General features: G+C 33.9%; 1 protein-coding gene across 1 annotated transcript in view; it reads right to left on the bottom strand.

Moving 5' to 3' along the window:
* Nucleotides 1–5,097: 5,097 nt before the first annotated feature.
* Rrp15 (ribosomal RNA processing 15 homolog) overlaps nt 5,098–22,996 on the bottom strand; it is a 47,270-nt gene continuing 29,371 nt past the window's right edge. The window contains exon 5 of the mRNA XM_026388010.2: nt 5,098–5,934. Coding sequence (XP_026243795.1) covers nt 5,791–5,934 — 144 coding nt within the window. The 3' untranslated portion in view covers nt 5,098–5,790. The remainder of the gene's footprint in view (nt 5,935–22,996) is intronic.

Consider the following 22,996-nt stretch of genomic DNA (forward strand, 5'->3'; position numbering starts at 1 on the left):
TTTTCATGTCTTCACAGTGACATTTAAATGGTAGCAGAAAAGTTGAAGTTGCATAGTTTACATAAATGTCTTCATGTTACTTGGAGGATGTTTAAAATTTCTGATGATTAAGAAAAATTCTACAATATTGTTCACATAGTATTGTATATAACCGGAATCTTAAGAATTCTTGAGAGGGATTCCAGGAACATTCCTAGACCTCAGTAAGTATTCAGTATATGTCAGACCTTATATTTTTATTGGGGGGGGGCTTTATTTATTCATAATTATGTACCGCAGAAAGAATGTCAAATCTAGAAGCATAGCATCTAAACCTCCAAATGAAAAATAGAGAACACTTCTTGAAGGCTTACCACACATCAGGTACTGTGCTACACAGGCACTGTGCATGCATTCATGATGCCTGATTTACATGCCAGTTTCAGAATTTAAGAGATTTGTGATAGAACACATAGCTAATAAGAGTCCAAACTGACTTCTGAACTTAGTTTATTCCAAAATTATGCCCTCATGTAACAATAAATACTGGTATTTCCTAAAATGTAAATATAATTTCGTTTATTGTTAAGAAGTATATCTCAGCATCTAGAGACAACCAAGATATGGCAGTCATTACTCATGCAATCAAGTTATTCCTCACATTGGTGCCATTTGCAAAGGATAAAATCACACTGAACTTTGTGAATGATGGGCTTTTATATTTATAATACACTTAAGAGAATCCAGTATTATTGTACAAAGACAAATATTATTGTGTCAGAAACAGCCCTGATGTTATGCTTGGTACTGCTCAGTATTTCAGACTAACTGCTGTGTCTGGCTGCCTCCTTGATGTTTTCAGAACTGATGTCAACTCATTGTTTACGTCCTTTCCAAGGGAGGGGAAACATTTTTACCTAAGACTGAAGTCTGGTTCTGCAGGAGCAAAGAGGCAACTGTCTAGTAGCCTGAGGGTGAATCAACAGCTGCAAGGCCACCCACGCACATGCACACAGCTCTCAGCTGTCTATCCATTCTGGGCCCCAGTTGGTCCTGACCCCATACAAATGTGGTGTTCTTGCTTTGATGTTTATGAACCAAGTGCATTAAAATGCAGGATAATGATTCAGGGGTTAGAGAAACTGTTATTTATACAAATGTGGTTAACACCTCATCATCTTAAACTGGCTGTGCTAATAACATTCATTGTGTTCTTTGTTTTCTATCCCCCCCCCCAACCCTGCAAATCTGCAACCTACAATTGCTCTGGCAATATGTGGACAGTATACTAGAATAGATTGGGAGACTTAAGAGGGTCCTACAATTAAAAGCAGTTTCTCAGAAAACCTGCTAAATAAGTGAGCACCCAGATATGAGTGCAAATCATGGGAATTCAAAACTAGAATGGTGTCTGGCATCTGTTGCTCTAGCAGTGCTCAATACATCCTTTTCAATACATCATAAATCTAATAAACTCTTGGAGTATAGTAATAAGATCTTAAGTTTGGTGTGTTAATTATAAAAAACTTCAAACAGTAATGTTAAAAATCAGACGCTAATCCCAGTGACTTGGGAGGCTTGAGGCAGGAGGATAGCAAGTTCAAAGCCAGCTTTAACAACTTATAGAGCCCCTAAGCAACTGCTGAAACCCTGTCTCAAAATAAAATGGGCTGGGGATGTGGATCACTGGTTAAGTGCCCCTGGGTTCAATCCCTGGTACTGGGGGGGGGGGGGGGATCAGATGCTATTTGTTACCAAGAATAGCCTACTTATAAGGACAAACAGTTATCCAGGATACCATTTAATTATAAAGCAATTTGTCTCTTATAAAATAGTCAAAAAAGAAATGAAAAATTCAACCAATGAAATTATATCAGTATTTACCAATATTTATTTGGATAAATATATCCATAAAATTTTACAGAAAAAGTTCAAGATAAATTTATGATTCCAAAATCTACTGTCCTTTTTTATTAGACTAAAATATATACTCTGACTATTCTCTTTATATCTGTAATAGACCTATTAGACACATGGAGCTTTTAAAATTTAAAGTAATTAAGTAAAATTAAAGATTTAGTTCTGCCATATAACTAAATGAAATGGCCACTTGAGCTAGTGATTACCTATTAGTATGGACAAAATATTTCCATCAGCACAGAAGAGTCCTGTTGGACAGCAATGACCTAGCGACTCAAATTATAAGGAATTATGCTGACTTTTCTAGTATATATCCTTGCTTATCTTATTTAGTTGAAAGTAAAAGAACATTAACAGAAATCTATATATTCCTGCTCCAGAGAGGGGAAGGGGTCAAGTGATATTGGACATAATTTTTCTTTAAAAAGTAGGATAAGATAAAAGGTTCACCACTGATCTAGATAAAAAGTCCTAAATTCCAACTTACTAAAATATGTTTAGTAGACTGGATGAAAAATAGTAAAGTGGCTCTCTAACTTAGAAAACACTCTTTAAAAAATTTATAAGTAGTTAAAATATATCTTCCATCTACATAGTTCTGATTAGATTCATTAGAACTTAGCATTTTGTTAAAATACCAGTCACAATTCTAAATATCTTATTCTTCACCTCAAATATCATTCTTCTCCTTAATCTATATAGAGGTCCCCTTGACTAATATATTAAAATAAAATTTCAGAAAAATCTCACCAGGCCTACCTCCGCTGCAGTAGTCAGTAAGATTCATCTACCCTACTGGCTACAATTCAGATTCCTGTTTTCTTGGGGAATGAATAAGAGAGCTTTTTGTAGGCACAAAGTAAGTTTTCTCTCCTATTTCCAAAATTTTTCTCTACTGCCAATTCACCTCAAATAGTCTTCGTCCTCAAGTCTTGACAGCCTCTATATCTATCACACATAAAGTCATACCAATCCTAATACATGAATTTGAGAAAGGAACAGTTTTAGCGCAGTTCTCAACAATGGGTATTCAGTCAATGCTATGTCGAGGACCTTTCAAATTCTATTAAGACCCTTAAGGCAAGAAATAACAGCAACTAAAATTAATTCTCATCTAAGTTAAAAATGCACAATTTGCTGTTTATATACGTATTAAAAGAAAAAAATTATCCAAAAGATGCAAAAGTACCAGCTTATTTATTTGATCTACAATCTTTTCTACAGTAGTATGCATGCTTCTTGAAGAATCCATTTTAAGCACCTTCTTAGATTTTATAATTCCTTTAACTCTTGGGCAACAAAATTCATGCTTTCAGTTTGTTCATGTTGCTGTTCACACTTCAACTTTATACCTTCTCTGCATTTATATTTCAATAGAACATCTTTAGTCATCTATAAACCATAATCCAATGGCTTTATAATAAAGTTCTGTAGTACTCATGCAGCCTGAAGACGAACAGAGATACAGGATTAGTTTAGTTGGTGGCCACTGAATAAAAAGTATATTTATATTTGCATAACACATTGATTAAAAAGCCCTAAGAGGTTTCCCAAACTTATACACCTCTTTCTTCACCCATGTTTTAAAAGACAAAATATTTTAAAGAACTCGGACTTGCCCTCAAGCCTTCCAGAACCTTTTAGTGAGTCATATTAGGCTCCTAGTACTGAAGGTAAGCTTCTGAACTATTCCGTCTAAGAGTTTTAAAGGAATATTTTGGAATCAGTGAAATAATTATTGAGCCATGAAGAATTCTAGGTACCCTGAAAATAAAGTAAGTACTCCAATTTCATGTTCTGAACTTCCACCCTAAAGTGATAACCTACAATGATTCTAAGTTATTTTCAATCCTAAACAAGTACCACTTTTGATTTTCAAATTTCAATGCTTAGAAACCGTAACCAGTGTAAATATTAACCCCAATCATCTAAATATTCAGACCAGGTAATAATGCCTTTAAATTATTGGCTTCTATTTTGCATAGCTCTTTCTAAATAGAGAAAAGTAATTTCTTTACTATATTACTCTAGTTACCCAAAATAAAATCCTAATATTGTTATGTTTAGATAAATGAAGGAGAGGTAGAATGGGATTACAGTTCTTTCTCTTTCCCTTCTTTACGGAATTCAAAGATAATGTAGAAAGATTAACAGACACAGAATTCTTCATCTAACTGATGCCAGAAGAATTTAAAGGTTGTAATACAAAGTAATATGAGTATAGAGCTAGACTATTTAAAACACCCATCTATAGTTCACACTTGGTTTCTAAACATGTCCATCTTTAGATTCATATTTATACAGTGATTTTTGCTTAAATATTTATAGCCAATATGCAGAAATATTAACATACAGAAGACATTTCATCTATATAAATTTTTTTTCATAGCCTTCTAACAAGAAACTTCCCCCCTTACCCAAGCACCTCAATTTTATTTTCAAATTGAAATGAAGAAAATCTGAAAATATTCTTAATACTTCCAATTTGAAAACCTTGTTCGATTTTTCTAAATTAAACAAAGGATTATAAGCATGTATGTTTTAAAGCAATTAGTAAAGAAAAAGCTATTTGGGAGCTCTATGATTTAATAAGACACTAAAGTTTAAAAGTCGAGATAAATTCAAAACTGCATTTTGAGCTTTGCTGTTTTAACCATCAGTGTATACTTTCCTTTATGATAACAAATACCAAGCCATGAGCTAACTTAACTTTAGTCATATAATACTTGTTTGAAAATATAAATATCTCTACTCTTGCACATTGTGATTGGTATAGGATTGTCCTTGAATATATAAATTGATGCAAGTGTGTACAATTGTGGGGAGAGGAAGAAACTATTTTTACTATGGAAAACTGAGGAAAGGGATGGATCCTTTTCAGAAAGGAATAGATAAGATTTATCAAATTCTCTTACAAACTTTAGATCTTGGGCCAAGTTTCACAGAAATGATAATTAATAAAGTTTTACTTTTCTCATTTTAACAACCAGATATGAAAGTCATCCAATGTAATTACCTTCAAGGTGATACGGAGCCAAGTCTCAAATTAGATGCAGTATCTGATGCAGATTACTTGTTTTCTGACTCTTCTCTGACTACTCACAAGTAGTCCATGAAAGAATTTATACTAACTAAATTGTTCAAGGCAAAGAGAGAGAAAAAGGAGAGAGACAGATAGAAAGGAGACACTAAAACATGTCCAATAAGCTTCCTAACAAATTATGTTTAATTATTAAAAAAATACATAAGAATTTCCACCCCATTACTCTCATGCAAAAGTAATCTAACACTTAAAAATGTCTTTATATTATTCAGTATACAAAAGGAGGTAAAAAGTGGCAATCAGGTGTATCTTAAATTGCACATTCCAGCTTATCTAAATACAAACAACACCCCATGTCAGAAATACTATAATTTTAAATACAGCATAGGTTTTTTTTTTCCTCAACAGCTAAACAAAACAAGGTGTCACAAATTATTCCCCTGAACTACACAGATGTATGAATTAGAAGGCAGGATTATGAACTTTAAAGCATTAATTTTAATTATGAATTGATAATACATTTCTACAAACACTGGTGATATTAAAACAATATACCAATAGACATGATCAATATGTGTACATGTGTAATGATCCCAGAAAAATGGTGGTCAAATAGAAATAATATTTCTCTTTAACAAATGTTTTGAGGAAAAATGCTTTAAATTATGTGGAGTTGAAAATATAATTTTAACAAAATTTATGTGAAAAGAGGAAACACCAAAGCTGCTAAAATTCTTTGGGACCCCCACCTTCCAAATGCTACCCTTATAATTCCCCAGTTGTCACAGGATAAAGTATTTTTCTAGAAAAAATTAAATTATTGCAAATATTGCTTCCTATAGACTGCTTTATGTGTCAGAGTCACTTGCAGATCCTGGTCTGCTGTTATCTGGCCCATCGCTTTCCTTGTCCCAGTCTTTCATAGACGCACCCATCATGAAATCATCACGCAGAATTGTCCAACCTGGGCCATCTTCTGATTTGATTTCAGTCTAAGGAAAATCACAGAACCAAAATAGTCAGAAATCAATTCAATCATTAATAATTGGTTCTACAATAGAAGTGAAACCAAGATAATTCACAAATTGACTTTAGTTTTACAACACAGTTATATAGGTATATATAAAAATATAACAAACAACTATATATTAATAAAATGGCATATTTTAGTACCCCAAAAAGAAAAATGGAAGCAAAGTAAAATTTTTTGGAGTGGAGACAACAATATTGTCAAATCCAAGTTTGGTATCAATTTTTAAAATCTTTTGAAAACAAAAGCAAACTTATTATTATTTAACCTTCAGTGATAATTTATTTAAAATTCTTGGCAGATTATTTCAATATAAAAAGACATTTAAGAAACACTTTTGCCCAAAATAAAGGTAAAAAAAGTAATCTAATCTCAGTACTATGCTACATTTTTATGATTGCTATTTCACTTAACATTTTATAAAAATTTGAACCAATTATTCTTTATTTAGGAAATAAATGTCACTCCCTGACCCTACCATGCAATGAAAGACGAATCACACGCTACAACTATAAATAACTGAAGTAGGCAATAAACATGTAAGTAGTCATCCATTTTATTTAGTGGTAGAATTTAGTAATACATAAGAGAGCCTAGGAATTACAGGCCTTCATTTCATGGTACAACAGTACCACCTTGTGGTATTAAGTATTACAATATAGGCAGCACTCTAAGCTATAAAATTTTTCATTCTTTTCACAAATATTAAGAACTGTGTTATCTAGCACTGTTCTTCATGTCAGAAATACAGTAATGATCAAAGCAAAATCCCTGTCTTCACAGAGCTAACAGTCTGCAAATCCCATTTATAGAAACACACAATTTTGGAAAAATTTAAGTATGAAAGAAAATTCTAAGTCTTAATTATACATGAATTTTTGCTAGAAAATAATGTTGTTATCTTTACAGGGGTCATTAATCATGCAAGAAGCAATTTTCAAGAGAAGATATTAAAGACATCTATTAGATTACAAGAGATTAAAAATGTCCTACTAGCTCACTTCTATATTCCTAGGGTCAAGCAATAAAGTAGAGCTTGTGCCTAAATAAAACCCAAAGACTGGATGAGTAAAGTTTTAGAATTGACTTTGTATGTCAAGTATCAGCCCACTTTATACTGAAACTTAACCAACATAAACAAAATCAGTGCTACTTATAAAAATCAACAATACAATGGTACTAGTGTTTCTCCTGCCACACTGGTAGGAGAACAATAAAGTAGAAAGGTAACTTAGAATTCTCCTTCTGGAATATTTTAATACCTGTCCATCACTTATTCCTATAAAATCAAATCTATATTCGTAAAACTGAAATTCTGCTTCTCTTTGATGAAACTATTTCACTGGATAAAAGGCCATTTTCTCTAATTTAAGCCATTTTCTTTGCCAAGTTTCTCATCAAATAAGAGAAAGAGCTGTTCCAGTCGAGATTTACTTATAACCAACAATTATAAGACCTAACCTGTCAAATTAACAATTCAAAGCTTCCAATTAAATTCTTAAAAATGTATAGCCATATCCAAAATTTCTCACCAACAAAGACTTGTCCTGACTTTGATATCTGTGTTTACATATGAACATGCCCAATCTCAATGTTTTAAGTCTCCAAGTATGGACAACTATACCCAACATGCTATCAACATGTTATCAATCAAGAGCTCACATGACTGGTATAAATGCAACATTTCTACATGAGGGCTCCCTCTAAGAGCAAACCTCTAATGGACACTAAGTTACTCTTCTAGCACCAGAAAAGCTATAGAAAACAAAAGAATTAATAAGAAAGGGAAGAGATGGAGGGAAGATGTCAGATAAAACTTTAAACAAGTAGTTCATGGGCTGGAGATGAGGCTCAAGTGGTAGTGCACTCGCCTAGCATGCATGAGGCACTGGGTTTGATTCTCAGGACCACATAAAAATAAAATAAAGATATTAAAAAAAAAGTAGTTCAAAAAGAAAAAAATACTAGCCCCAAGGAAAGGAATAATTAAAATGGTGGGACAAACTGTCTCACATGTCTCAGAAGGCCATTCCTGTAAACATTCATATAGTTTAGGCAATGAGAGAAATAACAGAATAAACCCAAAGTTTTTCTCAAAGATCAATATGAAATGTAACAATTCAGTAGATCTTCACAGGAGGATCTTGGCAATGTTCTTGTTTTTTTTTTTTTTTTTTTTTTTTTTGCAGTTCAGGCAATTAATAGTGTATATCAGTGATTTTTAAAGTGTGATCACCAGTACCACTTGGAAACCTGTTAGAAGTTCCAAATTGCAAGCTTCATTCCAGACCTACTGAATCAGAAACCCAAGGGGATTGGGTACAGAGATCTTTTTCTTCAAGATATCCAATGATTCTGATATATGCTAAAGCCTAAGAATAACCAGTCTATAAAAAGAGAAATATTTCTTAGTGACAGTTTCCATTCAGTGCTTTAAGACCAAATACATTTATGGCCAAGAGAGAAAGATTTTAGAAAACCCAACATTAGATTTTGGATATAAGTATTAGACTCAGCTCTGTATGCCTTAAGTAGGGCCATAACTCAAGCTATCGTTACAGTGGTGTTTTTACACTGTGAAGCAACAAATTGGAGAAAAAATAGACAACATAAAATTTACTAAAAACAAGTGTAGATTACCATGTCTTAATAACAGATATTCTATATAACATCTGTCAACATGGCAACTCAAGAAAGAAAACTTTTTAAAAAGACAATTTCAATTTTTAATGCATACATCTGCTAAAGAAATATACAGCAAGGAAAAAGAGCATAAATAAGTAGGCTTGCTCAACTTCAGTAAACAGAAAAACTAAAGAAAAGCAACCTGTTTCAAAGGTATAACGCACAATGAGGTATAAGTTTTGGGACATCAAGGTGGCAGAAGCAGAAGTATAAGAAAATGCCAGCTGGAGTATAAAGCAGGGAGATGAGTCCCTGTTTAGGGTAAGTTCCATTACCAAGACAACTTCCAACACAACTCCTGCCACAGGTTCGGTATTCTAATTAGGCAAAAATAAAGTAACCATGGAAACAAATGGGACTTTGATCAGGTCCCTGCAGAGAGGGGATTGAGGCACAGGCCAGCCTGTAAGACAAGACTTACCCAGACATCAGAGTCTTGAGCCACACTCTGGACCCACGCTGCCCTACTTTATGTAGTGTTACTTACACTTATCACTAAATCTATGCTGTTTCTTCCGGATATTCAAGATGCCAAAAGCCTGGACCCCAACTAGACATTCCACTGGTATCAACAAGTACAAGATCAGAAGAGAGAACAGCAACACAATTTAAGGAGATGAACCAGGGATGAGGATGCAGCTCCATGGGAGAGCACTTGTCTAACATGTGAGAGGTCCTGAATTCTATTTCCAGCACATTCCCTCACCTGCCCCCCCAAAAAGGAGAAGGAGGGGAAGTAGATGAACTACAAGAAACTCAATAAATGCAAGAAAGGTCGGGGCTGGGGATATAGCTCAGTTGGTAGAGTGCTTGCTTTGCATACACAAGGCCCTGGGTTCAATCCCCAGCACCCCCCCACACACACAAATGCAAGTAAGGTGACTCTTAAGAGGGTAAATGTAAAGCTGACAATCACCCCTATTCACACTGAAGAATCTGCAAAACAGTAACTGGCACTTCTGGAAGTAAGGATTGGAGTGGAGGGACCAAAATAAAGAGAACTGAGTGAAAGCTGTGCTTTGACTTGGTCTCTAGGTATTTCTCACACTAACCTGGCAGAAAACTAGAGGTTTAACCAACTGGAGATATGATGGACAAGCACAAATCATAGTATAGGCACAATATTGAAAATGGGATCAGATCACACACTCACCCCCAAAATTTATTCCAGCTCCCTTGTAACAATGAGCTCCCAAAATGCAGACAGGCAGACCTTTTTCCTCCCGGTAAAGAACAATAGTATTCTATAGAAAATCTGTCTAGTCACCAATACAATGTTCATCCTGAGAATTCTACAGTGAAGTTTAAAGTGGACAATATCCACATGCTCACAGCTTCTAATTGCATTTTTAGGACTACTGGTTCTAACTAATCATGGACAACTAACTAAGTATTATTATCATTGAAGAAGCTAGAAAGCAACAAAAAATGCAAAAAACAGAAAACCAATATGTAGGGAAAACAATTTGAAAAAGAACATTTAAAGGGAAATATCATTAATATTCTCAAAGACTTAGAAGAATATATTGCATCCATAAAACAAGAACAATTATTATTTTAAAATAAATATTAAGAGAATAACAAAGAGCTTGAAGTTAAAAACACTATGGCAGAAATAAAAAACTTGGCACAATAGTGATAAGACAGAGGTGAGGAATTCTTCACAAAACAAAGCGAAAAGAAAAATAATAAAACATGGAGTAATATAACTAGAGGACCAATCAATGAGGTTCAATATACAATAATGGGAGTTCTACAAAAGAGCAAAAATGAATGGGAGGAAATGAAGGAATGAATAAAAAAAAATTCCCATAATGAAGAACAAACTCTTCTAAATTGAAAAGAGCCCTGGAATACCCAACACACAAAATAAAAAGAGCCATATTAAAGACATCATCATAAAACCTTAGGACAATGGGAAATATCCTATAAACTTCTAGAAAGAAAACAAAGAAGTCACATACATAAAAATTGATCAGGAATCAGAATACATTCAGAGTTTTCAATAGCTGCTCTAAAAGCAAAAACGCCATACACAAATGTTTTGGAAATGCCAAAAGAAAATAATCTCCAATTTGAAATTCAATACTCAAGACACACTATTATTAAAATGTCACGGTAAAATCGCAGTAACTGCAAACAAGAGCCCCCTCCAATCCAAATTTAATTTAAATATAGCTTCTCAGGAAAACTGAGGATGTTCACTATAAAAAAAGATGGGAGTACCAAAGGACAATAACTTAGAAAAATAAAGATCCAACACAAGAAAGGGAAGGGAATCTCCAGGATCACATTGAAGAGAAACCTCAGAATGATAGTTATGTATCAGGCATAAAGAGCAACCTGCACTTGTGTTAACTTCAAGGGAAGGGATGCTGAAAACCATAGGCTGTTGTATCATCACTGTAACTTGACAAAACCACTGGGAGATGATTTAACAAAAACATTCATGTAAACAGAGAAAAGAAGATATAAAAATTAAGAAAGGGAAATCAATCTGAAGAAATTCAAAATATCACAGGAAGTTTATCCCAGAATGACAACTGTGGAGTAAACCAAGAGAACAATCATCCAAAGAAGAATAGAGGCTTCTAGGAGAAAGACTGTCTCAGAGAAAATAATTATAATAGATGCATTACCTGAGGAATTTTATTTGAAAAGCATACTAAGAAAATTAAACATGAAAAAATCAAGCAAAATTTTAAAAATTAATTTCAGGAAAAAATAGAAACATTATAATGTTCAGTGATAAATAATACACAGAAATAATAATGAATATTTGAAACCAATTTAACAAATAATTAAAAACTAATTATATTGAGAGGACAGGGGCAAGGAGACAGACTGTGTAAGAGAAAGAACTAAATCTTTGCCCACCATAATATAGGAATTCAATAAATAATACTTGAAATCAATGACTCCACAGATATGACTACATACACGTTAGTTTGGAATAGAGAGAAGTATAAATACCAACAGGTCTAGATTTAAAAGTAAGTAGTGGTTTCTCCTGGGGGTAGCAGCTGCACAGAGTGGCAGAATCAGGCAGAAAACAGCTTTTTAAAAAAATAACCTTTTTGGGGGGGGAGGCAAAAAGTTACTATTAAGATTATATGAATAAGTAAAGCATCAATTTATTTGTCTTTTTTTTTAAAAATAAATGTGTCAAGGGCTGACCCTCAACAAATTGCAATAAGGGAGTGGCTAAAAACAAAAGAAAAAAAGTATAGCTAGATAATTTCTACAATCTCAAGTTTCCCAAATCTCCTCTAAGATATCCTCCCACCCCCATCCACCCCCAAAAAACTCCCAAGAAATCCTACTATTTTTTTAACCATACTGATTGTACTGTACTTTCTTAGTTTTCTATGAAAAAGGTAACAAAATCTGAATTATACTATATATGGCATGTACCTAACACTATTTTATTTATAATTCTCTTACAAGTCCTAGTCATGTGGCAATTATTATTCTCATGTAAGACGCAAAGAAGTAACATATTCAGAGACAGCCCACACCAGCCTGTGCAGGACCCAGGCTCACAGTATGCCCTGGGCCACCCCTCCACTGGAGGGGCAGACACCTGCCACTGCCTAGCCTCTGGCACAGGACCGCCTCTTCCAACCAGCGACTACCACGGGAGGTCAAGCCCCTTGGTCCAGATCCATCCACACCAGCTGTGTGGGACCCAGGCTCACAGAAGGCCTGGGTCTACCCCTCCAACAGGCACCCACCTGAGCCTAGCCTTGGCCCAGATCTGACCACACCAACTTGCACAGTACCCAGGTCCAGGGTAGGTCCCAGTTCACCACACCCCACACACACAACCTGGGAGCCTAAGCCTAACTCACTTCCATCTTGGGACATTGCGGTCATCACCATAGCCTTCCGCATACGATAGCCCCTAACTTTTTGACAACAGACAGGGCCTACAAGCAGCTGCATCTTAGAGCAGACATGACAAAGGGAATGTGAAGCCCATCCTTTTAGTCCCATCTCTGTAAGACATTGCTTCCATCTTGGGGCACCTTAACTATTACCTCGAGCTACTTTGGCTATTGCCGTCACCATCTTTAAATGCAGTAGCATACATTGAGGGACACCAGCAGGGTTTGGAAGGGAAACATCATCGTAAGGTACAGACAATCTGCACGGGTACTACAAGAATATAGTGAAGAAACTGTTAATACCTCAGATTCACACTACAAGAAAGGAAGACACATAGACAACATGAAAAAACAAGGAAGAAAAGTGCCCCAAACAAACCAGGACACTATAATAACAGAACCCATGGACAGCAAAGTTGACAAAATGTCAAAGAAGGAGTTCAGAAGGTTCATGATTAAAATGACCTGTGAATTAAAGAATGACCTAAATGAGCAAATACAGGCAAAAATTGATCATTCCAACAATGAGATAAGAGAGCAAATACAGGTAGCAAAAGATTACTCCAAGAGAGAGAGACTCTGAAAAAAAAAAAAAAAACCACTCAGAAATCCATGAAATGAAGAATACAATAAATAAAATTAAAAACTCAATAGAAAGCATAACCAAAGACTAGATCACTTGGAATAAAGAAAGTCATATAATGAAGACAAAGTATATAAACTCGAAAATAAAGCTGATCACACAGTGAAGAGTAAGAAACCATGAATAGAACAACCAAGAATTATGAGAAAGCATCAAAAGACCAAATCTAAGAGTTATTAGGATACAGGAAGGCACAGAGTTTCAAACCAAAGGAATGCACAATCTCTTCAATGAGATAATATCAGAAAATTTCCCAAGCAAGAAGAACGAATTGGAAAATCAAATACAAGAGGCTCACAGAACACCAAATGTACAAAGAAACAACAGATCTACACCAAGGTACATTATAATGAAAATGCCTAGCATACAGAATAAGGACAGAATCTTAAAAGCCACAAGAGAGAGGAATCAGATCACACAGAGGGGGAGACCAATTCGTATCTCAGCAGACTTTTCAACCCAAACCCTCAAAGCCAGGAGATCGTGGAACAACATATACAAAGGTATTTAAAAAATTGACAAAACAAAAAGAAAATGGATATCAACCAAGAATCTTATATCCAGCAAAACTAAGCATTAGATTTGATGATGAAATAAAAACCTTCCACGATAAACAAAAGTTAAAAGAATTTACAACTAGAAAGACTTCACTACAGAACATCCTCAGCAAAATATTCCATGAGGAGGAAATGAAAAACAATGATGAAAATCAGCAGAGGGAAGGATTATACTAAAAAGAAAAATCTAATCAGACGAGAAACCAAGTCACGTTAAATAGCAAAAATAAACACAAATGGCTGGGAATACAAATCGTATCTCAATAATAACCCTGAATGTCAATGACCTAAACTCACCAATCACAAGACATAGACTAGCAGATTGGATGGGAAAAAAAAAAAAAAAAAAGACCCAACAATGTGCTGTCTCCAAGAGACACATCTCATAGGAAAAGAAATCCACAGACTGAAGGTGAAAGGTTGGAAAAAATCATTCTACTCACATGGACTGCAGAAGAAAGCAGGAGTTAGCAGGAGTTTCCATCCTCATTTGAAATAAAGTAGACTTCAAACTAAAGTCAATCAAAAAGGATAAAGAAGGACACCGCAATACTGATCAAGGGAACCATACACCAACAAGACTAAACAATTATAAATATATATGCCCCAAACAATGGAGCATCTATGTTCATCAAATGAACTCTTCTGAAGTTCAAGAATCAAGTAGACCACAACATAACAATTTTGGGTGACTTTAACACACCTTTTTCATCACTAGATCTTCCAAACAAAAGCTGAACAAAGAGACTATAAAACTCAATAATACAATCAATAATTTAGACTTAACTGACATATTTAGAATATTTCATCCTTCAATGAGAGAATACACTATCTTCTCAGCAGCACATGGATCCTTTTCTAAAATAGACTGTATACTATGCCACAAAGCAACTCTTAGCAAATATAAAAAAGTTGAGCTACTACCCTGCATTCTATCAGATCGTAATGTAATGAAATTAGAAATCAACGATAAAATAAGAAATAAAATCCACTCCAACACACGAAGACTAAATAATATGCTACTGAATGAACAATGGGTTGGAGAAGACAACAAGGAGGAAATTAAAAAAATTTTAGAGGTGAATGAGAATGCAGGTACAACATATAGGAATCCCTAGGAAAATATGAAAGCAGTTCTAAGAGGGAAGTTCATTGCATGGAGTTCATTCCTTAAAAGAAGAAAAAGTCAACAAATAAATGACTTAACATTACATCTCAAAGCCCTAGGAAAAGAACAACAAATCAACACCAAAAGCAGTAGAAGACAGGAAATAATTAAAATCAGAGCTGAATCAAGGAAATTGAAACAAAAGAAACAATTTAAAAAATTGACAGAAAAGTTGATTCTTTGAAAAAATAAATAAAATTGACAAACCCTTAGGCAACAAAGGAGAGAGAAATGCTAAGGAGAGAGAAAACTCAAATCACTAATATATGTGATGAAAAAGGAAATATCACAACAGACACTATAGAAATAAAGAAGATAATTAGAAATTATTTTAAAAACTTGTACTCCAATAAAATAGAAAATATAAAAGGCATTGACAAATTTCTAGAGTCATATGATTTGCCCAAATTGAATCAGGATGACATACAAAATTTAAACAGATCAATTTCAAGTTACGAAACAGAAGATGCCATCAAAAGTCTACCAACCAAGGAAAGCACAGGACCGGATGGATACAAAGCCAAACTCTACAAGACCTTTAAAGAACTAATACCAATATTCTCCAATTTATTTCAGGAAATAGAAAAAGAAGGAGCACTTCCAAATTCATTCTATGAGGTCAATATCACCCTGATTTCAAATCCAGGCAAAGACACATCAAAGAATTAAAACTTCAGACCAATATCTCTAATGAACATAGATGCAAAAATTCTCAATAAAATTCTGGCAAATCGAATACAAAAACATATAAAAAATATCACATACCACAGTCAAGTGGGATTCATCCCAGGGATGTAAGGTTGGTTCAACATATGGAAATCTACAAATGTAATTCATCACATCAATAGACTTAAAGATAAGAATCATATGATCATCTCAATAGACAGAAAAAACGTGACAAAATACAGCACCCCTTTATGTTCAAAACACTAGAAAAATTAGGGATAACAGGAACCTATCTCAATATCATAAAGGCTAACTTTGCTAAGCCGCAGGCTAAGATCATTCTAAATGGAGAAAAATTGAAGGCATTCCTTCTAAAAAATGGAACAAGACAGGGATGCCCTCTTTCACCACTTCTATTTAACATAGTTCTTGAAACACCAGCCTGAGCAATTAGACAAAATAAATTAAAGGGATACACACAGAAAAAGAAGAACTCAAATTGGCACTATTTGCTCATGATATGATTCTATACCTAGAAGACCCTAAAAGCTCAACCAGAAAACTTCTAGAACTAGTAAATGAATTCAGCAAGTAGCAGGATATAAAATCAACACCCCCAAATCAAAGGCATTTCTGTATATCAGTGACAAATCCTCAGAAAGAGAAATGAGGAAAACTGTCCCATTTACAATAGCCTCAAAAAAAAAAAAATAAAATACTTGGGAATCAACCTAACAAAAGAGGTAAAAGATCTAGATAATGAAAATTACAGAACCCTAAAGAAAGAAGTCAAAGAATACCTTAGAAGATGGAAAGATCTACCTTGCTCTTGAATAGGCAAAATTAATATTATCAAAATTACCTTACTTCCAAAAACAACATAAAGATTTAATGCAATTCTGATTAAAATCCCAATGACATTCCTCATAGAAATAAAAAAAAATCATGAAATTCATCTAGAAAAATAAGAGACCCAGAATAGCTGATATAAGAAGGCTGATTCCTAGTGGGATAGGGAGAGGGAACATTGGAGGAATAGACAAACTCTAGATAGGGCAGAGGAAGAAAGGGGGCATGGGATTAGAAATGATGGTGCAATGTGATGGTCATTATTATCCAAAGTACATGTATGAAGACATGAATTGGTGTGAACATACTTTGTATACACCAGAGATATGAAAAGTTGTGCTCTATATGTGTAGTAGGTATTATAATGCATTCTGCTGCCATATATAAATAAACAAAAAAGGAGAAAAAAAAGAAGTAATGTATTCAACTCCACAGCTAATATTAAAAAAATGGCTGAGTCAGTACTCAAAACCAGAACAATCTGATTCCAAAGAATCATAGTTCTTCTCATAGTTCAACACTGTTCCAAAACTGAATCAATGATAAAACAACATATTTCTTTATCACCTCTTGTACTATATTACCTACAGAGAATTAATATTAATCTACACGAAAAATGTCTGAATATGTTTAAGATGATTTCTATAGAAGTTGCAACTTGAGTAAATTATATTATCCATTAGATTTACTAATTTCAATTTACTATATAAACATGATCTACTATTGAGCATAATACTTAGCACAACTACAAAGAAAAGGTAGACCAAGATTAATAAAATAACAGGAGAAAGTGTCAGGCCAACTCCACATATGACCTTTCTTTGGAAAAGCTTGCTTAGGGTGATCACTGAATAAATGTTATTAAATGTTAAGACATGGGCTGGGGATGTGGCTCAAGCGGTAGCGCGCTCGCCTGGCATGCGTGCGGCCCGGGTTCGATCCTCAGCACCACATACCAACAAAGATGTTATGTCCGCCGAGAACTAAAAAATAAATATTAAAAAAATTCTCTCTCCTCTCTCTCTCTCTCTCACTCTCTCTTAAAAAAAAAAAAAATGTTACGACATGACAATAAAGGGGATTTGGCTTCATTTGTAACATGTAAGTAGTATCAATTTGGGTTTTTTGTTTGTTTTTTAGAGCATTATAATTACACATAGTAAGCTGGGTTCATTTTGACAAAATCATAAATTCACAGAATTCAATTTCAATCCCCATTCTCCTACCGCTTGCCATCTTTATCTCACATTTTCTTTCCTCTACTCATCTTTCTTATATTTATTTACTTTTGATTGGTATTTTGTACATATAAAGGTGAAATTCTCTAGGGTACGTTTTAAAACACATATAGCATGATTTTCCACCCTGTTTCCTGTCCTTCCTCCCTCCTAACCCCTTTTTCTAAAAGTAGCATTAATTTGATGTATCATTTTTACAACAGGAATAAAAATCAAGAGAATTCTAAATTGGAATCTCAACCCATCAAGTCCAACAACATAAATCAGGAAATTCTGGAGGTTCAGAACTCAAAAGAAATGGGAAACTTGTTAACCTGGGTTAAACATAATGTTAAATATAGTTAGCCATATTACGCACGTTACAAATAGGTATGTACTACCCTTAGATGGAAGCTGTATACATCAGCTTTTCATTACTGTGATAAAATATATAAGATAAACAATTATGAGGAGGAAAGGTTTACTTTGGTTAATGGATTTAGAGGTTTCAACCTAGTCAGTTGGCTTTGTTGTTATTAGACCCTTGGCAAGACAATATCACGCTTACGGGAGGAAACTGCTCACCTCCTGGCAGCAGGGAGACAAAGAAAGTGAGAAAAAAAGGGGGCTGGAAACATTTCGTTCTAGGGCACATACCCAATGACCTAACTTCTTCCAGCTAAGCCCCACCACTTCCTAACTGCACTGGACCAGTCTTTTTACATGTAGGCCTCTGGGGAATATTTCAAATCCAAACTATAGTTTTGTGTTATTATCTAAGTATAGACTACAATAATCAAAATCAATAAACTGATGAGAGTTTTTCAGTGTTGTTGCAAGGCAGCAATGATTTCAATGACCTAAAACAATCAACAAGATAATATTTGTGTTTACATAGACTTTGAAAAGTAAAACTGATTAAATGTAAGAATGTAAGAAAACCCATGTGATAAAAGAAATAAAATTGTACTCCCCTTGGCCTGGTTTTAATCAAGATCATACAGATGCAGTGAGTTTTTGATGATGAAGACAACCTTTAAAAATGTTAATCTGTTTCAATTTCAAAATATGAGGATATATTGGCACCTATTAAAAAGAATACTGAAAAAAAAAAGAGGTTTGGGATTATTCATTGGTAACACCAAATAATTAAAGAGCTTAACACCTCATTCCATTTTGATGGAGGAAAACTCAATTAAAACCTAAATAAATAAATAAACAAATAGTAAATCACGCCTTATATTCAGCAACCAGAATTAGCTTATTTCATTGCTTTCCCTAAGAAGAAAGTTCAATTTAATTTCACCTAAATTTGAAGTCTTAGCACTGGTTAATTCAACTGAATTACCTTTGTTTTTAAAATCTTTAATAAGCTAGTTTCAAGTGTACTTAGTAATCTACCTGTTGATTGATTAAAGTCTATTTGAAAATTCTTCCTGTAAAATGAAGCCTACATGGGAACTCTTTTACATTAGAAAAAGATATTCTGGTAGAAATCAACACAGATGAAATGTAGTCTTTTTTTAAATGATGCAAGACACTGGTCATAAAGGATTGAAAAAATTCCCTCTTAGATTGTAAAATAGTTCCAACAAAGAATCGACAGATCAAGACTATATGAAAGACCCCATATCAACAGAAACTCAATTTTTCTCTGTTTCTCAAAGACCAATGCAATTAAACAACAACTGATTTCTCTAAAACCATTTTTGCCTTTCCCTGTATTAATTTGTTTATGTTAACCTTTTCTAAGACATTTCAATAAGTTTACTTGGGCTTAATTTGTGTTAACTATTTATGTAGTTTCCATATTTCTGAATAGTTTGCAGATTCAAATGGGTAATCTGTAAGATCTAAGTAAATCAGAAAACCATGTAGTAGGGCTGGGGTTGTGGCTCAATGGTAGAGTACTTGCCTAACACATGTGAAACACTGGGTTCAATTCTTAGCACCACATATAAATAAATGAATAAAATAAAGGTCCATCAATATCTAAAAAAACTTGAAAAAAAAACATGTAGTAGAATATCCTAGAGGTGAAAAAAAGAAAATGCTGAAATTATACCACCTTTAATTATAGTCCAAGCATATATTAAAGTATATAATTCTCTAAGAAAATTTAATTCTCTTTTTCTAAAAACGTTTTTTGCTTCTGAAAAACATGCTTTGTCAATTTATTTTTTAATCCACTGAATTATTTTTGTTTTAATTTTCTGCCATTGGTTTTACCATGTACTCAACACATAAGTCCTTATTCAAAATGATTCTGTTTGGTGGTTTCTTTTCCAACTTGCTCTTCATACATATGGTTCATAGAACTGAGTTACAGGAAACATTAGTTTGATTCGGAGTTTCCTCATTGTTTCCATTCTCTTAAGAATTGTTAATAAGTTAAAGTTTACTGAACTGCCCAAAAAGCCAAATATAACATTCCAAGGAGACTTTTGACAAGTGCGCTCAATACATTTCACAGTGAATTAGAAATTAGAAATATTTAGAATACATTCTACAAGTTAATCTCTTAAAGCACATCCTTGCTATTTTATTACACAGTACCTAAATTAAAATCTAAATTTATAAACATAAATTGGCAGAGCTGTGAATTAATCTGGAAAATAGATACCAATGTCTTAATATCACAAATTCATTAAAAAGCTTAAATGAAGACATGTAAAAGTACTTCTTATACCATGAAATGCTAATTAAACAAAACTAAGTTCTATTTACTGAACAAAAGATTTCAAAGTAAATAGACTGCTCCCACCAAGGATCCTTGAGAAAAGCGTAATTTTAGGTCTAGGATACAGAAAGCACAAGGTTTTGTCCAGGACATCTTGTGCCAAAAACAATGAAGCCCTCAAAGAAAACCGGAGTCAGGGGGGCTGGGGTTGTGGCTCAAGTGGTAGCATGCTCACCTGGCATGCGTGAGGCATTGGGTTCAATCCTCAGCACCACATAAAAATAAAATAAAGATATTGTATCCACCTAAAAAACTAAAAAATAAATATTAAAAAAAAGAAAACTGGACTCATGCCCAGACCAGTTTACATATGTGCCTACAGCCACATCTGCAAACTTAAGCATCAAAAAGCGTAATGATTGTAATTGATTATAACATTAAATGAATAACGTCCCTATGTCCATTTTAAAGGTTTAGACTGACAAAAGGGCAAAGGAAGGAAGGTTCTCTTGCCAGCACTGGAGGTGACTTGAAAACCAACTCCTTACTCTAGAAAATAGTAATAGAAAGGAAAAGAAACATTAACTCCCATTTTTTGAAACTCTCATTCATTCCCTCACCAATGCTAGCCAATAAATTAGAAAACGAGAAATTACCATTCTGTATCCTCCAAAGGGTCAAGTGTTTTAGCAAGGACCAATAATTGATGCTAAAAGTCAAAAAGATGGATGGTGAAAGGGACACTTGCTCTTGCCAAGGTATTCATCCGAAGAAGTACTTATAACTGTTGGGGACACTCTGATTTATTGTTATCATTTTGACCAAGGGAGGAAACAGCATCTGTAATATTGGACATTTTGATAATGTCTCCTGATATGCTGCAATATCCAGTATTTATATGAGATAATTACCCACACCTATAAAATAATTATGCCAAAAAAGTTTAATCAAAATTCCATCAAGGTTTTAGTCCTAATTTCCAGTTTACAAGTCCAAGTTAAAAGACACTATAGTGAAACTATGAGATAAATTTAAACCCTACATGCATTATTCATTCTTCAAGACAACTGGCTTTTCGCCTTAAAAAATCAGTCTTCTTAAAACTGAAAAGGACTGGTCTAGAATATATAAAAATAAGATAAAACCAATACAATGTGTGGGTGGACCTTGCCTAGAATCTGATTCTCACATTTATAAAAACCTTATGAATTGTGTAGTATGTGAATTATATCTCAATAAACTTTTATTTTTAAAAGGAGAAGATCTTTGGTATGCATGTGGGTACTGCCTTCAATTAATTAGCCCAAACAAAACCTAAATGGAAAGACAGATAGCTATGTAAAACAAAAAACAAACAAGGGTAAACAAACCTAGATAATAGAAATACAGATATTCATACTACTACTCTTTCAAAATTTTGTTTAAAAATATTCATGAAGGGGCTGGGGATATGGCTCAAGCGGTAGCACGCTCGCCTGGCATGCGTGCAGCCCGGGTTCGATCCTCAGCACCACATACAAACAAAGATGTTGTGTCCGCCAATAACTAAAAAATAAATATTAAAAATTCTCTCTAAAAAAATTCATGAAAGAGCTAAATAAAGAGAATTCTAAAATTTGTACTAGGCATAAAATGATTTATTAAATACAAGATGCAGTTAATTTCTAGTAAGTTTTAATTCCTCAATAAAGTACTAGAAAAGCCAATTTTAAGAGTGAATTCAGAAAGAATTTTCTAAATTAGGATCATAAGTTTTGTTAATTCTGAAATTTCCTACTATAATAATCTTACATGTAACAGTTTTGAGAAATTAAGATTACAAAATGTTATCAAGCTCCATTATATTGTTCATAAAATGAAGGAGATGAGAGAACTAGGGAAAAAAAAAGAAAGAAACAGACTGCAAGCTATCTCCCTTTACTACCCTAGTCCTGGCAAGTGACACTGTGGCTCCTTATGGTGCTAGCCTACCTGAGTAAGAGTAGGGTGAGTTTTCTGTACTGATTCTCTTTACATTAAGTACCTCAGATCTTTCTAAGCAGCAGACACTAATGGCTACAACAGAATGTTGGAGTCTTATACTGAATCTGAATCCACAAAATACTATGGATGTAATGTGGGATAAGTGACTAACCATTTTAACTTTGGTTTGCTCTACTCTAAAATGGGACTTCTACTACCTCTACAACTGATAATTATGATAAAGCATCTTGCATAGTATCTAGCACAAGGTAAACACTTAAAAGCACCCTCCCAGCCCCTTTACCCATTGTCCTTATTTGCTATTGTCCCAGATCATCCTGTTTCCTCAGGATCCCCAAATTAGGAAATTTGTTATTTTTTAATGATGCTCTACAAACTATTTATAAGGATGAGAAAGCTCAAGTAGAATGAAAGCATTTACTTTAAAACTACACTGACTTGATCAGTAAAATCTCACATGTAATATAGCTAATTTAACCATAGCCTGGAAACGGGGAACAAGAGAAAATGGGACAAATTTCTAGTTCCCCCAAATCTAGTTTCATTATTTTTTAAGAATTATGCATTAATAGACCCAACACATGTAAAATGAGTAAGGACGTTCCAAATCTAAATTTTTATTAAATTATTTTAGATCTTTTAGATTATCCAATAATTCAGATGAAAGTAGTAAGAGTTCACTTTAAAAA

Source organism: Urocitellus parryii, chromosome 9, assembly GCF_045843805.1.
Source record: "Urocitellus parryii isolate mUroPar1 chromosome 9, mUroPar1.hap1, whole genome shotgun sequence".
Classification (NCBI taxonomy): domain Eukaryota; kingdom Metazoa; phylum Chordata; class Mammalia; order Rodentia; family Sciuridae; genus Urocitellus; species Urocitellus parryii.